Below are 18,736 nucleotides of genomic sequence, written 5' to 3' on the forward strand. Positions count from 1 at the left end.
CACATTTACCTAACTCCATCTGCCACTCCACAGCCCATTGGCCCATCTGATCAAGATCACATTGTACTCTGAGGTAACCTCCTTCCCTATCCACTACATCTCCAATTTTAACGTCATCTGCAAACATACTAACTATACCTCCTATGTTCACATCCAAATCATTTATATAAATGATGAAAAGCAGTCGACCTAGTACCGATCCCTGTGGCACTTCATTGGTCACATGCCTCCAGCCTGAATAGCAGCCCTCCACCACCACCCTCTGTCCCTTACCTTCCAGCCTCTTCTGTATCCAAATTGCTAGTTCTCCTGTATTCCATGAGATCTAACTTGCTAAGCAGTCCACCATGAGGAACCTTGTCGAATGCCTTACTGAAGTCCATATAGCTCACATCCATCGCTCGACCCTCATGAAGCCCCTTTGTTACTTCTTCAAAAAACTCAATCAAGTTTGTGAGACATGATTTCCTATGCATAAAGCCATGTTGACTATCCCTAATCAGTCCTTGCCTTTCCAAATGCATGTAAATCCTCTCTATCAGGATTCCCTCCAACAACTTGCCCACCATCAATGTCAGGCTCACTGACATATAGTTTTCTGGCTTTTCCTTACCACCTTTCTTAAATAGTGCCACCACGTTAGCCAACCTCCAGCCTTCTGGCACCTCACATGGGGCTATTGGTGAGACAAATATTTCAGCAATTATGTCTCTCATACTTTTCTATACTTTCATCAGGTTGTGCTCCAGCAAAAAAAAATTCAAGTTTGTCCAACCTCTACTCCAATACACTCCAATCCAGACAACATTCTGGTAAACCGGGTTTGCACACTCTCCAACGTCTTCACATCCTTCTTATAGTGTGGGGACCAGCACTGCACTCAATATTTGAAAACTGCCTCATTAAAGTCTTATACAGCTGCAACACGACTTGCCAACTTTTAGACTCAATGCCCTGACCAACGAAGGCAAGTGTGTCATACACCTTCTTTACCAACTTATTCAATTGTGTTGCCACTTTCAGGGAGCTTTGGAGGAGAGGACTTCTCTTCATCAATCAGGAGTTGAGTGGCCTTTTGTCCATTTATTCGGGGAGGAGTGTTTTCTTGTTCCTCAACAGCTAATATATCCTATTGTAGCACACTGGAAATCAAGGCCAGCTACTTTAGGAGTTGTCACTAAAATTAAAGATTTTATAAAAAAAACACAGAATTCCCCAATTTACCTGTAATTTCAACTAAGTTTGTCAGAACACTCCGGGTGTGCTCTCACCAGCAGCTTGTACAAATATAAGACCTCCTCACTCTTATACTCTAATCCTTTTGAAATAAGGGCCAATGTTCCATTTGCCTTCCTGATTGCCCATTACATTTGTGCTAGCTTTCTGTGATTTGTGCACAATTAGCCCCCAAGTCCTATTGTTTTGTAGCTATTTATAGTTTTTCTCCATTTAAATAATATTGTTTGTTTGATCTCCCAAAATCAACAATTTCACGTTTTCTCACATTACACTCCATTATGCTTCAGGGAAGGAAATCTGCTATCCTCATTGGCTCTAGCCTACATGTGACTCCAGACCCACAACAACGTGACTGTCAGCTGCCCTCTAAAATGGCTTAGAATGCCACTCAGTTGTATCAATCACTATGAAGGATCAAATAAGATGGATGGACCACAGGCATTAACCTAGGCACCATAAACAACAATGGTAGAAACAGCCATGTTGACACTGCAAAGTCCTCCTTACTAACATCTGGGGGCTAGTGCCAAAACTGGGGGAGAGCAATCTCACAGATTCATCACGCAACTTCCTGGCATAGTTATGTTCATGGAATCATACCGTAAAACCTTTTCCCAGATGCCACCGCAACTATCCCTGGATGTGTTCTGTCACTCCCCTGTCAAGACAGACCCACCAGATGTGGTGGCACAGTGGTATACAGTCAGGAAGGAGTTGCCCTGGGAGTCCCCAACATTGACTCCAGACCCATAAGATCTCATGGGTTCAGGTTAAATATGGACAAGGAAGCCTCCTCCTGTCCTCCCTCAGCTGATGAATCAGTACTCATCCATGTTGAACAACCCTTGGAGGACACAGTGAGGGCAGCAAGTACTCTTTGTATCAGATTTCAATGTTGACTATCAAGAGTAGCTGGACAGCAGCACTACTGATTGAGCTAGTCAGGTCCTAAAGGTCCTGACTAGGTCTGTGGCAGGTGGTGAGAGAACCAATAAGAAGGAAAAACATACATGACATTACCAGTCTTCTGGCTACAATGCATCTGTCCAAGGAAATATTGATAAGAGTGACCACCATGCAGACCTTGTAGCGACAAAATCCTACCATCCATCATGTTGTGTGACACTACCACCATGCTAAATGACTGAACAGATATAGCAAATTCAAGGCGAGGCATCCATGAGACATTATGGGCCATCAACTACAACACAATCCAGATTTCTCATGGTCCAGCATATTTCCCACTTTACCATTACCATTAAGCCAGGATATCTAATTTGGTTCAATGGAAAGTGCAGGAGGATAATCCAGGAACAGCACCAGGCATATCTAAAAATGAGGAGTGAACCTGGTGAAGGTACTAAACAGGAATACTTGCATGCCAAACCTCATAAGTAGCTAGAGATAGACAGAGCTAGTGATCCCACCATCAATGGATCAGATCTAAGTTCTGCAGTCATGCATATTGAGTTGTGAATGGTGGTGGACAACTAAACAACTAGAGGAACAGGCTTCACAAATATGCCCATCCTCAACGATGGAAGGCCTAACACAAAACTGCAAAAGATAAACCTAAATATTTGCAGCAATGTTCATCCTTAAGTACCAAGTGGATGATCCACCTCAGAGTCCTCCAGCAGACCCCAACATCACAGATACCAGTCTTCAGCCAATTCGATTTATTCACGTGATGTCAAGAAATGGTTGGAAGCATTGAATAGTGCAAAGGCTGTGGTCAGCAATACCTCACTGTCAGTAGTACTGAAGACTTCTGCTTCACACCTGGCCATTCCCCTAGACAAACTCTTCCAGTATATTTACAACATTGACATTTTCCAACACAAAAACCACAGGACAAGGATTACTGTCACAATAGGTCGACAGCAGACACCATCTCCCTGGTCCTACAATCATCCCTGCAACATCTGGAAAGCAATGATACTTTCGTCAGACTCCTATTTATTGACTTCAACTGAATAATTCCAAACAAAAGTCATGTCCATACTCCAAGATCTGAAACTCTGCTCCCCTCTCCGCAATTGGATCCTCAACCTCCTGACCTGCAATCAACAAGAATTCGCGACAACATGTTCTCCACAATGATCTTTAAACACCAGTGCCCCACAAGGCTGCAGACTCAGCGCCTTACTAAATTTCTTATACTCTCAGGATTGTGTGGCCAAATTTAGCTCTAACTCCATTTACAAATTTGCTGATGACAGTTGGATCTGAAACAACAATGCTTAGTGGCATGGTCTAAAGATAACAAACTCTCCCTCAATGTCAACAAAATGAAGGAACTAGTCATTGACTTCAGTGGAGGAATGCCCAGTCTGTATCAATGGTACTGAGGTGGAAGTAGTTGAGAGCTTTATGTTCCAAGGAGTAAGGATCACCAACAGTCTATCTTGGTCCATTCATGTCAAGAAAGCATACCAACACCTCTGCTTCCTCAGAAGGCTAAGGAAATTCCACAATGACTCTTGCCAATTTTTACAGATGCATCTTTGAAAGCATCCTATCTGGATGCATCGCAGCTTGATATGGCTACTGCTCTGCCCAAGAATGCAAGAAATTACAGAGAGTTGTGAATGCAGCCCAGACTTTCACACAAATCAGACTTCCATCCATTGACTTCATCTACACTTTCCACTGGCTCGAGAAAGCAGCTGACATAATCAAAGACCCCTCCCACCCCAATTATATTCTTTCACCCTTTCCCATCGGGCAGAAGATGCAAAGGTTTGAAAACAGATACCAACAGATTTAAGAACAGCTTCTCCCTTGCTGTTATCAGACTTATGCACAGACTTCTCATACATTAGAGTTAATCTTTCCCTGTACTTTCTCTGTAGCTGTAACATTATATTCTGCATTTTAGCAATTTTGGAGAAGAGTGTTCGACAAGGTTCCCCAAGGGAGACTGGTTAGCAAGGTTAGATCTCATGGAATACAGGGAGAACTAGCCATTTGGAGACAGAACTGGCTCAAAGGTAGAAGACAGAGGGTAGTGGTGGAGGTTTGTTTTTCAGACTGCAACTGGAAGCCTGTGACCAGTGGAGTGCCACAAGGATCAGTGCTGGGTCCAGTACTTTTCATCATTTGAGTTGGTCACCGGATATGGAAATGGACTCTCCACTCTGACATATCACCATCACCCCCCCCAAACTTCATCTACCTATCACATTCCCAGCTAGCTGCCCCCTGCCCCACTCCTCCTCACATTTATTTCTCAGCCCCATTGGGTCCCCCCCACCTCACATTCGTTATGAAGAGTTTATCCTGCTTCTCGAATGCTGCTTGACCGTCTGTGCTTTTCCAGCACCACATCTTTTGACTTTGATCTCCAGTATCTGCTGTCCTCACTTTCTCACTACAAGTATGATTAGGGCCCAATGGGAGGACCCTTCCTTTGTGGGCGGGGCCAGTGTCTATGGGTAGGGCCAGGTAGGGCGGGGGGTTTGTCTCTGTGGGTGGGGTTTGTCACTATGGGTGGGGCCCGTCTCTGTGGGCGGAGTCGGTCACTATGGGTGGATCCTGACTCTGTAGGTGGGGTCTGTCACTATGGGTGGATCCTGTCTCTATGGGCGGGGTCTGTCACCGTGGGTGTGGTTAGGGCCCAATGAAAGGACGTTTCGTCTGTGGGCGGGGCATAGCACTCTGGGCCGGTCCACTCTTTGTGGGCGGGGCTAGTATCCATGGGCAGGGCATTCCCGTCAAGGCGGGATTTCGGGCCCTCTCTCTGTAGGTGGGCCTTCGGATCCTGTGGGCGGTGCTGGAGAGCTGGAGGCGGGGACGATCCGCTTCGATGTGCGCTGCGCCGCTTCAGACCGGGTGGGGATGGAGCTGAGTCGGCTGATCGAACAGATCGAGAGCGAGGATCAAGATTTCGTGCTTGCCGCACTGCAACTTCATAACACGGAGGTGAGTGTCAACTGAACACCGGGGTCCTGGGACCCTGTCTGCTCGGAGTGGTAATGGGGGTGGGTTAACACCGGGGAACTCTCGGACCTCAACGGCGCCTGGGCCAAGGGCAACAGCCGAACCCGCTTTACCCGGTAAACAGCAACAGTTGAAGCCAACTAAGGCCCGGGATTCACCGTTAAACCCAAACCAGCCAATACCAAAGCTGTGTTCCTGACATTGCCCCGCCCCTCAGGTCAGGCCACGCCCCCCCTCCATCGTTGTGGTCAAACCTTAGAACTCTCTCCAACCCCAGCCCCCCTACCCACACACACAGCACAGAGTAAGCACCTCTGTACCCATGCCATTGCTGCTGGAATCATTGACAGGAGACCCGTCTCTGATCTTTCCTGAAGAAGGGCTTATGCCCGAAACGTCGATTCTCCTGTTCCCTGGATGCTGCCTGACCTGCTGCGCTTTTCCAGCAACACATTTTCAGCACCCGTCTCTGATCACCTCTCATCTCCTGTTCTGGAGTTGAGGAGTTGTGGAGCTCCAAGAGTCCTAGTGGGTTTGGAGCTATCATCCAGAGCTATGGCTCCAAGTTGATGTGTTGGGCTGCTGGATCTGGCAGTCTTTTTGAGGTTCATGGGGATTTGCGAGTGCAAGTGCCAGAGCCCTTGCATTGAGTTGTCTGTGGCAATGCGGTGAGGACAGCATGGTGGCTCAGTGGTTAGCAATGATGCATCACAGCACCAGAGACCTGGGTTTGATTCCACACTCTGGCGACTGTGTGGAGTTTACACATTCTCCTTATGTCTGTGTGGCTTCCCTCTGGGTGTTTTGGCTTCCTCCCAAAGATGTGCAGGCTTGATGGGTTAGCCATTGGAAATTCAGGAGTATTGGTTGAGTGATTGGTTTGGGTGGGATGCTGTTCGGAAGAAAGAGGCAACGTTTTTACGCAGAGGGTTTTGAGTTTGTAATGAACTTCCTGAGAAAGTGGTGGATGTGAGTACATTTACAATGTTTAAAAGACATTTGAATGGATACATGAATAGGAAAGGTTTGGAGGGATATGGGCCAGGAGCAGGCAGGTGGGACTCGGTTACTTTGGGATTATGTTCAGTATGGACTGGTTGGACTGAGGGTCTGTTTCTGTGCTGTATGACTCTATGACTATTTGGTGGACTAGATGAGCCGAATAGTCTGCTTCCACACTGTAGGGATTCTTCGTGATTCTAGGAGTGAGTTGGTTAGATGACTGGGGCTCTGGAAAACGACTATCTTACAAAGGAAGTTGGTATCCCGGGCTCTGTGAGTGTGTTTTTCTGGGGTTTGTGATGGGGCCGCCTAGGATGCTGAGAGCTGGAATTTCTCGGAGTGTGTGGCCGGTGTTTTGAGAAAAGTTGTTTGGTAGACTTTTTTTCTGGGATTCTGAAGGCCCCACTACTTGATGAAGAGACTTAGGGACTGAACGTTAGAGCTGGATTGTGTCAAATCTCTAGTTGGAATTTGTGGGTGGCTTGGGGAAGGGGGTAGAATTGCTGATTGCTGCAGCCCATATATAGGCAGAGTGACTATGCTAAACCTGCATTCTGGTTTTCTGATTTGTATTTCAAACTTGCAGCCACTCGCTTAGTTATTCAGTATATGAGCTTCAATCAATGGTGACATTTCACTTTCTATTAAACTTCCAACACAAAACAGGATAACAGCTGCACAAACAATAAGAAAATGCATTTCACTCTCTGTTTAGTTCGGCTATTGGCAGAAGAAGGGAGGAGTGAGATAAGTGTAGTGATAGAAGTGGATGTGTAGAGACTTTGGTGAAAATTGGAATCGGGATGTCGAGTGTTGGGAGAGGGTTTGGGATGGAGATTGGGGATTGTGGATGTAGAGAGGTCACAATGGAGGCTCAGTGTTCAGATAACATTCTGGCAATTTGTATAATTCCATCCAATATATTTGGTAATTCAGAAAAATAATGACTATGAAAATGCGTTTACTCATAAAAATGGAACTGGAACACTAATGTCACTTGCCCTAATAACTCCAGCAGCTTGGTATCAATTTTCGTTTGATAATGCTCCCTTGGGCATTTTACCATCTAAGGACGTCATATTGAAAATAGTTGATTCTTGGTTGTGGGAGCTGAATTCTGTTTAGGCCCTTGGGTTTCAAATGCTTTCTGGAGGTTTGAAGTTCAGAGCTGGAACCATGCTAGTTCCCCAGAGACTTTGGATGTAATTCCCTCCAGTGCATGAAGTGCTGCAACCTGTGCTGTTATGAAGAAATTTTCTGTCATTCTCGGCTGTAAATTTACATTACACCAGTCCGGCCGAATCTAATGAACTCGGTATTAGGTGGTTGAGTGCTGGCGTGCTGCGAAGAGAGTCAGGACATGACTGTAATTATAATCAAGAAACTGCATCAAATCCTGGAATAACACACTCTTAAAATGGGCATGATGGAAATAAAAGAGCATCACAAGAATAGGTATGACAACATATTTGTTATTTATTATGCTAAGAAAATGTAGTGAACTGTGTTCAATCCTGTGAACTGGCTCTGAATCTTTAAATCCATTAAAATTTTAAAAATTTACTGTTTAGATTGACATGTCAATTGAAACACTGACACTTATTATCCAATCCTAGCTGTCCTGATAGAGAACTGACAGTTTGAACTGACTTGCTAAGTCACTTCAAAGATCAGAAATGAGTCACCTTACCAGATGTAGGTCTGAACTCTCATAAGCCCTGACTAGGCAAGAAAGGCAGGTTTCCTTTTCAAGGACATGACTGAACCGTATGTATTTTTATAATAAACCAACTTCATCGTCACCTTTACTGTAATCAGTGTGTTTTGTGATGGCGAGAGTTGTGGTTGATGCAGTTTATCCTTATAGATCTACATTCCGTGTGGTCCAGTCTACATTTCACTATTGAATTGTAGTGTTTTAATATTATAACATGTTTACATAATATGCTGACAAAAGATGTATAACATACTTGATAGTTTGTGAACCAGATCAGCAGCAATTAGATAATGTGGCAAATGGAACTATCTTCTCAGCTGTACGTACAATTCTATTTCCAACAACAGTTTCAATAATTTGAAATTATGCTAGGAAAATGTAGTGATCAATAATTTCATAGAAACAACTAAAAGGAATTGTTTTTGCTCTGTTACAATTTCTATTTCTTATTCTTCTCTTTCAGAATTCTCAACGTTTCCTATTTGATGTGGAGGATAGAGAACTAAGACAGGTAAGGTGTCGAGAGAAGTGACAGCAGGGGGGCAAGAGGATGGAGGAGGCTGAAACACAGGGATCCTAGGAAACTGACGAATACAGAGGGAGCAAAGAAATGAGGGGTCACATTGGGTGGAGAAGTTTGCACTGTAAGGTGACAGGATTGCAGACACAGTTTAGGAAAAAAATGCTTGAATAATTGCAAGACTCATGCAGTGTTACTGAGAAGATGAACAGATTTTATTGAAGTTAATAATCCACAGGATCCAAAAGCAAATTAAAGATAAACACAAACAGCTTCTACCCCAAGGCTTCACCATGGGTGATACGTTATTATTTGAGAAACTTTTCATTGCAGAACTCTGTTAGGTGAGTTTGTTCTCTTTAGAACTAACAGCAACGAGGTTTAAAATCTGGGTAAAATCGAGTAATTTGCACATAATGTTCTATTTTTTTCCAGATAAATCTCTGCTTATGTTCCTCTGAACCAGTGGTTGTGGATGTAGAGAGGTCACAATGGAGGCTTTGTCCAAGAACCCAGTAGTTGAGCATCTTGGCAATTTGTAATTGCATCCAATATATTTGGTAATTCCAGAAAAGTAATGAACAACAAAAAGTTTTAAATTTGAACTGATACACTGATGTCCTTAATTTGTGAAACATTTTTGCATGGTGGCGGATGGGACACGTTTCAACTTTTTTAGTGCTTGGATTGGGGTGGGAGGGAACACAACAGTAAACATGAAATTCATGAAAAAAGTCCAAAAGCTATAATTTTAATGAGTAATTAGTAATAACAAGCATTAAAAAGTGCCAAGCAGGAAAGCTCAGTAATTACATTTTTTTTCCTTTTGGTTAAGAAGCAGAGCTAGAGAGAGAAAAATAATCAGTCCCCATTTATGATCACCAGGAAAGGGGGTGACGACTGGAGCTGAACAATTTGAGTTAGGTTTTTTTTAAACTAACATCTACCTCGGGTCATCTTTGGTAGGCATAAGGGAAGACTGCAGTTGCTGGAAATCAAAGTCTAGATTAGAGTGGTGCTGGAAAAGCACAGCCGGTCAGGCAGAATCCGAGGAGCAGGAAAATCCACGTTTCAGGCAAAAGCCCTTCATCAGGACTTTCGCCCGAAATGTTGCTTTTCCTGCTCCTCGGATGCTAAAGTCTTGATGAAGGGCTTTTGCCCGAAACGTGGATTTTCCTGCTCCTTGGATGCTGCCTGACTGGCTGTGCTTTTCCAGCACCACTCTGATCTCATCTTTGGTAGGACACGTTCTGAGCTAGCCTTGCCAGAAGTCACGGGAAAGTGGGGATTGAAGCTGAGTTGACTTTCAGCTTGGAGTTTTAGCCTCTCAGAGCCTGCTTCCCACCCCTCTTTTCCTCCATCTCTGTCTCCTCTTACCCTCTCCTATACACATCCCTCTTCCTAATTTTCTCTCTACTTTATCTCTCTTTCTTCCTCATCCTTTTTTCCTTCTCCATAACACTTCTGCCCCCACTCTTTTTCTCCTTTTGCTCTGCCTGACTTACCTTACACTGTAAACTTGAAGAAAAGGTACATGGTACTTTGTGCTCCAAACGATTACCAATCTCTGCCTTCCTATGGCAGCCAGGAGCAGTTTCTGCCCACCTCAAGCTTACCTTTCAATGGTAACAGTGTGGACCTGGACTTGCTGTCCCTGACCAGTCAAGAGAAGCTGCTCAAGTTGGTCAGGTCTCCTGCACTTCTACTCTGGTCTGACTGCCATGGCTGTCTGGAATACTCCAGCCAAAATCTATCATTATATGGCTGAAAACGTTTCTCAATTGGAGGTGTAGAGGACAACAAAGAACAGACCTTAGAGGTACAACAGGATCTTGATCACATGGGCTGAGGAGTGGCAGATGAAGTTTAATTTAGATAAATGCAAGGTGCTGCATTTTGGACAGGCAAATCAGGGCAGACTTATACACTTAATGGTAAGGTCCTGGGGAATGTTGCTGAACAAAGAGACCTTGGAGTGCAGGTTCATAGTTCCTTGAAAGTGGAGTAGGTAGACAGAGTAGTGAAGAAGGCGTTTGGTATGCTTGCATTTATTAGTCAGTGCATTGAGTACAGCGGTTGGGAGGTCATGCTGTTACTGTACAGGATATTGGTTTGGCCACTTTTGGAATATTGTGTGCAATTCTGGTCTCCTTCCTACAGGAAGGATGTTGTGAAACTTGAAAGGGTTCAGAAGAGATTTATGAAGATGTTGCTAGGGTTGGAGGGTTTGAGTTATAGGTAGAAGCTGAATAGACTGGAGCATTGGAGGCTGAGGGGTGACCTTTTTAGAGATTTATAAAATCATGAGGGGCATGAATAGGGTAAAGAGTCAAGGTCTTTTCCCAGGGGTGGGCGAGTCCAGAACTATAAGGTTTAGGTTTAAGGTGAGAGGGGAAAAATAGAGAAGGGACCTAAGGGGCAACCTTTTCATGCAGAGAATGTTGCATGCATAGAATGAGCTGCCAGAGAAAGTGATGGAGGCCGGTATGATGGCAATAGTTAAAAGGCATCAGGATGGATATATGAATAGGAAAGGTTCAGTGGGATATGGGCCAAACGCTGGCAAATGGGACTAACTTTATGTAGGATATCTGGCTGACATGGACAAGTTGGATCAGAATGTCTGCTTCTGTGCTGTATATCTCTGACTCTGTGAACAGCAAGGTAGGTTGGCAGAACTTCATGTGCCCTAACCTATCCCTGACCAACTGCTTCACAGATGAGGATGATCCAGGTGAGAGGCCCCATCCTTTCCTCTCCTCTCCTCCTGTGAAATACTGCTGATGCCGGAGATCTGAAATGAAAGCAGAATGCCTCCTATATTGAGAGCCAGCCATCAGACTCACCACCATGGCTTTTGAGGCCTCGGACTGCTCACTGTTCCGACAGTCACAGACTGGTTCTCTCCCATGTGTGCTGCTGATAAACTCACTATATGCACATATGGGAGAGAAAGGACTTCGGATTGGGGGAGCAGGTCCTTGCAAAATTTATGAATGATTGTAAATTATAGCAGATATTGTGCTGTATGAAATGTTCCAGGTTGGGCTACTCTAAACTGTTAATTTTCAGATTTTTAAGTGAATTTCTGTTTCCTTTAAAAAGTGGTGAGATTAAGTTGAAGAAGTTAAAGGTTTGTTTTGCCAGTCTGTTTATTGTTAGTGTTGGTTACGTGATCAGAGAAAGTGGCTTCAAGGAGGACGTCATATATAGGGAATGTGAGTATAAGGAAGAACATCTTGGTTGAAGGAGACTTGTTAATTGTCAGTTTAACTGAAAACCTTAATTCAACTACTTTACACTATCAAGAATTCTCATAGAATCCTTCCCCAGTTATATTTACATTTGTTGTTTATAAGTAGAGCATCCTGGACATCAGTAATGGTTTCAATTAGCGTTGCAATGATGCAAATCTCCTTGATACATCATTATGACTTTCTTTCCAAAACATGTTCACTAAGCCAAGTGGGAGGCGGAACTGGAAAACTTACAAACAGGAAAAATGGCCAAATAGTTGCTTGTCTTGAAGATAGTTGTTAACTGCAAGAAGATAGCAATGATTTGGTTGAGTGTCTGGAAAAGGAGAAAATAGAACTAATTCTGGAACAGTGTAAGGTTATACATATTGCGAAGGCAAACAAAGCTAGGAAACACAATAAACATGTGGATAGCAAATGGGATAGAGGAAGTGAGAATTTGCATGTCCACAAATTCCTGAAGGTGGAAAGACAGGTAGATCAGGTGGTAAAGGCATAGAGCTTTCCATTATTGGTTGAAGTATTGAATACCAGAGCAGGGATGTAATGCTGGAACTATATGACTCTGATTAAGCCACAGCTAGAGTTTTGTGTACAGTTCTGGTCACCATATTACACGACGGATATAATTGCTCTGAAGAGAGTACGAAGGAGGTATACAAGAATGTTTCCATTTTCCAAGAATAAAGCCATGCGGAAATATTGTGTGGGCTAATGTTGTTTTCCTTGGGTCAGCGAAGGCTGAGTGGTGACACAGCTTTAAGATGATCAGTAGAAATATTAGACGTGAGCAAAGACTCTGGGTGCCTGAAATTCACTGGCCAGTTTGGTACTTGAGGCAGAAACCTTCAGCTTATTTATGAAGAACCTGGATCTGCACCCGAAATACTCTAACCATAAAGACTACAGATCAAATACTGGTAAATGAGATTAGAATGGACAGCTGCTTTATTCAGTTCAAAGATCATCCTTCAAGTAATGTTAATTAAATAAACTTGTAGATGGTGAAATTTGAATTCAATAAAAATCTGGAAGAGTCCAATGCTGGCTGTAAAACCATTGTTGGAAAAATCCCTCTGGTTCTAGGGATGTCCTTTAGGGAAGGAAACACACTGTCCTTACTGGTCTGGCCAACATGTGACTCCAGACGTACAACAATGTGATTGACTCTTAACTGCCCTCTGGGTAATTAGGAATGGGTGAGAAATGCTGACCTGACTAGCAATGCCCTCATCCTGTGAATTAATTTTAAAAAATGTGATTTAGTGAAGGGAGAGGCTTTTTGATGGACTTATGTTTAACATTTAAAAAGGAGGAACAATTACAAAGTAATCAAATAATTGTCACAATAAGTGGCTGCAAACAGTTCCAGATCGCCACATAATCTCCAACCCTTTCCACTGTCATCCCATATCCTCAACGCCAGCCACTTTTTCCTCAAACACTCATACTCTCCAAAAAAAAATATAAAGAACTGCAGATGCTGGATGTCAGAAACAAAAACAGAAATTGCTGGTACAATTCAGCAGGCCTAGCAGCATCTGTGGAGAAAAAGCAGAGTTAACATTTTGGGTCCAGTGACAATTCTTCAGAAGACATTCTACTTCTTCCTACACCTTGATCCACTGATTTTCCCTCTTCCCAATCCCTCAAACCAGCCAACCCAATCCGATCTCACTCCAATTCACCAATCCTCCCCAACCTCAATTCACAATCTTTTCAGTCCCACACCACATCTACAATTCCACCAGCACACACCTTCCTTAATCCCTGAATCCATTGATGCACCCTGTCTCCAATCCCTCAAATTCCAACAATCCTCACCCACCTCAAGTGGGCGGCACAGTGGTTAGCACTGCTGCCTCACAGCGCCAGAGACCCGGGTTCAATTCCCGCCTCAGGCGACTGTGTGGAATTTGCACGTTCTCCCCGTGTCTGCGTGGGTTTCCTCCGGGTGCTCCGGTTTCCTCCCACAGTTCAAAGGTGTGCAGGTCAGGTGAATTGCCTGTAGTGTTAGGTAAGGGGTAAATGTAGGGGTTAAATTGCCTGTCGTGTTAGGTAAGGGGTAAATGTAGGGGTATGGGTGGGTTGCGCTTCGGCGGGTCGGTGTGGACTTGTTGGCCCGAAGGGCCTGTTTCCACACTGTAATGTAATCTAATTTCCTCAATCTGACTGACTCACGCTTTCTTCAGTCTCTCAACCCTACCATTGCATTTCCTCCCCAATTCCACAAGCCTGCTAACCTAACTTTCCCTATTCCTTCAACACAACCAAAGCACCCTGTTCCCAATCCTTCAACCCCACCAAATGTGTGCTCTCCCCTGTCCTTCAATATCACTTACACACCATCTCTCTGAATCAACCAACCCACACTATTCATAATACCTCATCGTAGGCTCATCCTCTTCCCAGTCCTTTGACCACACCAAGCCATGCTTTTCCCAGTTCTTCAACCCGATTAACCCATATCTTCCATAATTTCTCAGTCCTAATGACCCCTGCTCTACAACCCCTTAATACCACTGGCCCACTCATTCTCTTCACAGTCCTCAAATCCCACTCACCCAACCCTCCCCACTAATCTAACCTTCCCCACCAATCCAACCTCTTTCCATCGACTGATCCTCTTTTCAATCCCACAAAGTGAACACTGTCCCAAATCCTTCAATCTCCCTAATTCACTTCTGACCCAAACATTCCGATCTTGTCAATCCACACTCTGTCCAACAGGTGACTTTGTACTTGTGGTTTCCAAAATTCTCCATCACCTGGGCTTCTCATCAACTGCTTTCTGAGTCTGCTTTGACCCATTGATGCAGGTTGATTGGTAGTATTTATCAATAACTTCAGTATCATTGAATCGTGTCCAAAATGCCAATTGTCAACAATCGTCTACAGTATGTAAATAGCAAGGAGGATGTAAGAGATGTGATGGAGTTTACAAGGCACAGGACAAGGCTAGAATAATGATTCTTCATATCAGAGTTTATTAAAGAAGAGGATGCTATCAGAATATGGATAGATGTGGAGCTGGAAGAGGTATTGAGCAGGTGAAAATTGATAGGCAGGATGTCCTGCTGAGAATAGCTATGCTAGCAGTAAATAAGTTACCTGGTCCAGATGGACTGTATGCTAGGTTATGAAGGGAGGTGGGGTGGAGAAAGCGGATGTGCCATAATCTTCCTCAGATAAGAGGGAAGTGTAAAGGATAGATGAGTGGCAAATGTGACTGTTATTTAAGCAACAAGGCATAGATAAGTTAATAGAATCAGTAGACAAATGGCAAATGAAACTTAAACCAGTGATTGTGATTTGATATGTTTTGTAGTTGCAAACTTTGTGCCGAGGGCAGTGTAGTTTCATGTCCACAGATCTTTGAAACTGGCAGGACTTTTAAAACACATGTTTGTGAAGCATACAGAATCTTGTGATTCATAAATAACAATATTGAGTACAAAAACAGAGAGATTTTACTGAACCTTTGTAAAGGTGGCATTTACAGTATTAAGTCTAGTTCTAGTTAACACACTTGAGAAAGGATGTGAGGATCCTTAAGTGGGTGCAGAAAAGATTTATCAGAATGGCTCGAGAAATGAACGATCTTTTATCTCTGTTGGACCAAATGAGATTGTGAGATTTGATGGAGATGTGCAAGATTATAATAAGCTTAAATAAGGCAGACAAAGAGCAGCAGCTCTCATTAACTAATGGTACAAGGACACAAAATTAAGTTAGTGAGATGGAGGAGCTGTTGTGCAATAATTTCACATGCTGCAAATAATATTTAGGAAGTAAACATGTGAGGGTGATGGAAGCAGAAATGGCAATTGATTTCAAAAATGAAATTGGATGGGCACTTAAAGGAGATAAACTTGCAAGGATAAAACCGGACAATAGGACTAACTGGGCTGTGTTTACAGAGTTGGAGTCGACTCTTTGGGTTGAATCGAGAGTGTGGTGCTGGAAAAGCGCAGCAGGTCGGGCAGCATCCGAAGAGCAGGAGAATAGACGTTTCGGGCAAAGGCCCTTCATCAGGAATGAGGCTGTGAGCCGAGGAGGTGGGGAGATAAATGGGAGGAGGGTGGGTCTTGAGGGAAAGTAGCTGAGAGTGCGGTAGGTGGATGGAGGTGGGACTAATGGTGATAGATTGGAGAGGTGGGAAGGAAGGGGTCATGATGGCAGTGCCGAATTGGAAGGTTGGAATTGGGATAAGTTGGGGGGAGGGGAAATGAGGAAACTGGTGAAGTCCACATTGATGCTGTGGGATTGGAGGGTCCCAAGGTGGAAGATGAGGCATTCTTCCTCCAAGCGTGGATGGTTAGGGAATGGCGATGGAGGAGGCCCAGGACCTGCATGTCCTCGGCAAAGTGGGAGGGGGAATTGAAGTGTTCGGCGACGGGGCAGTGGTGTTGGTTGGTGCAGGTATCCCAGGGATGTTCTCTGAAGTGCTTTGCAAGTAGGCATCCTGTCTCCCCAATGATGAAGACACCGCATCAGTCACAACGGATACAGTAAATGCAGGTAAAACTCTGATGGATGTGGAAGGCTCCTTTGGGGCCTTGGACGGAGGTGAGGGGGTAGGTGTGGGTGCAGGTTTTGCAATTCCTGCAGTGGTAGGGGAAGATGTCAGGAGGGAAGCAGCCTTTCCTCATACGATCTTCCTACCATACCAGGCAACATCCTGGTAAACCTCCTCTGCACCCGTTCCAGTGCCTCCACATCCTTCCTATAGTATGGCGACCAAAACTGCACACAATACTCCAGATGCAGCCGCACCAGAGTCTTATACAACTGCAACATGACCTCAGGGTTCCGGAACTCAATTCCTCTACCAATAAAAGCCTGTACGCCATATGCCTTCTTCACCGCACTATTTACCTGGGTGGCAACTTTCAGAGATCTGTGTACATGGACACCAAGATCTCTCTGCTCATCCACACTACCAAGAATCCAACCATTAGCCCAGTACCCCGTCTTTTTGTTACTCTTGGCTTTTATTCATTCAGGGTTGGTGCATTCTCTCTATAAGCAACTTTCTCAGTTTTACAGGCATGTCTTCTTGTTACAGCCTTATTCCACTTTCTGTTCCTCTGCTTTGCTCCAGTCTGTAAAGTTTCCTCAGTCTCCTACTCTAATTCCGTCTGCAAAATAGTGGATATCCGCACCACCTCCTCGGTTCCTGGCTTCCTTCTGACACAGAGATTTAAAACCCAAACTTGGCAACAGCTGATTTTTGTTCCCTAATTTATCTGCTCATCTCCTTAATCTTTCTCTGCCTGGCTTTTAAATCTAAGCTTCTCAGTAAAATAAAATCGTCTTAAGACTAGGTAACTCTCAAGAGAATAAGGTAGCTGGCTGGTCATTGAACAAGTGCTCGAGACCTGTTAAATTGATCTGAGGTCAGATACACCAACAATGGACACATATTTTTCCAGGAGTCTACCATGTTCTGTTTCAAAGTTTCAAACAAACATAGATTTGCAATAAACACCACACTGCCAACAAATCACAGACAATGGAAGTGATCTCATTTGAAAGTGAACTCACTTAAAGGGCAGCAAAGGCAGGATAAGAAGAGAATGCCCCTGGCCCCATTCTGGTTACAGTGAATCTAGAAATGTGTTAGCCAATTTTCTGTAGTTTCTAAAATATTCCTTTGACACTGAGAGCCTTCTGTTGGCCCTGGGCTCGCCCACCTAACTCTAGTTGTGTATTTGGAAACAGCTTTTATATGTTGCTTTAACTCCCAATCCACTCTGGAATGAACATGAGAAACTAGTGTTAACTGGTGGCTCTGATTGAAGAATCAGAGCCTTAGTATTCCTGTGTCCATTGGGAGAATTACTGCTGGAGAATCTTCGTTCAGTAAAGTGTGCCCAACAGTGGATTCTCTCTCAGCGACCAAATCTGTTCCTTAGGTTTCTGTAATGAGCTGAGGGTTACGACAATACTCCAATGAATCTTCCAGATTAGCAATAAAACTTTTCTTTGAGCACCTCTTCCTGCACACAGTAACACTGATCAGGCAGCTCTATCTCTTTATGATTGCTTTTCAATAGCAACAGACAAGTGAGATAACACTCAGTTTTAACAGGTTCACAGTAAATAAGCTCAAATGGAGTGAATCAGGATTGGAAAATCAGATGGGGAATAAATGGATAATTGCCTTCTGTTATGTCACAAATAGAAAAAAAGCCTGCTCTCTCACATTAGTACATTTAAAACATAATATATACAATCTCTGCTGTTGGTAAAGTGTACAACAGAGTTAATAACCAATTAATTTTTCAACAAATGTACATACACATAAAGAAAGACGCATTTATGTAGCACAGAGGGCACACAGCAGATGACACTGAAATTGGAGGTGTAGTTGACAATGAAGAAAGTTACCTCAGAGTACAATGGGATCTTGATCAGATGGGCCAATGGGCTGAGTAGTGTCAGATGGAGTTTAATTTAGATAAATGTGAGGTGCTGCATTTAGGAAAGGCAAATCAGAGCAGGCCTTCTACATTTAATGGTAAGGTCCTTGGGAATGTTGCTGAACAAAGAGACCTTGGAGTGTAAGTTCATAGCTCCGAAAGTGGAGTCACAGGTAGATAGCATTGTGAAGGAGGCGTTGGGTTTGCTTGCTTTTATTGGTCAGTGTGTTGAGTACAGGAGTTTTGTATTCATGTTGTGGTTGTTCAGGACATTGGTTTGGTCACTTTTGCATGCAGTTCTGGTCTCCCTCCTTTAAAAACGATGTTGTGAAACTTGAAAGGGTTCAGAAAAGATTTGTAAAGATGTTGCCAGGGTCAGAGGGTTTGAGATATAGGGAGAGGTTGAATAGGCTGGGGCTATTTTCGCTGGAGCATCAGGGGCTGAAGGGTGACCTTATAGAGGTTTATAAAATCATGAGGGGCATGGATAGGTCAAATAGGCAAGGTCGTTTCCAAAGGTGGGGGAGTCCAGAACTAGAGGGCATAGGTTTAAGGTGAAAGGGAAGAGATATAAAACGGACTTAAGGGGCAACATTTTCATGTAGAGGATGGTGTATGTATGGAATGAGCTGCC

General features: G+C 43.8%; 1 protein-coding gene across 1 annotated transcript in view; it reads left to right on the forward strand.

The window, feature by feature from the left end:
* Positions 1 to 4,959: 4,959 nt before the first annotated feature.
* The window catches only part of ric8a (RIC8 guanine nucleotide exchange factor A), a 31,406-nt gene continuing 17,629 nt past the window's right edge, over positions 4,960 to 18,736 (forward strand). The window contains exons 1-2 of the mRNA XM_043705710.1: positions 4,960 to 5,163; positions 8,364 to 8,411. Of these exons, the coding sequence (XP_043561645.1) occupies positions 5,080 to 5,163; positions 8,364 to 8,411 (132 nt within the window). The 5' untranslated portion in view covers positions 4,960 to 5,079. The remainder of the gene's footprint in view (positions 5,164 to 8,363; positions 8,412 to 18,736) is intronic.

The sequence above is a fragment of the Chiloscyllium plagiosum genome, chromosome 16 (genome assembly GCF_004010195.1).
Source record: "Chiloscyllium plagiosum isolate BGI_BamShark_2017 chromosome 16, ASM401019v2, whole genome shotgun sequence".
Classification (NCBI taxonomy): Eukaryota; Metazoa; Chordata; class Chondrichthyes; order Orectolobiformes; family Hemiscylliidae; genus Chiloscyllium; species Chiloscyllium plagiosum.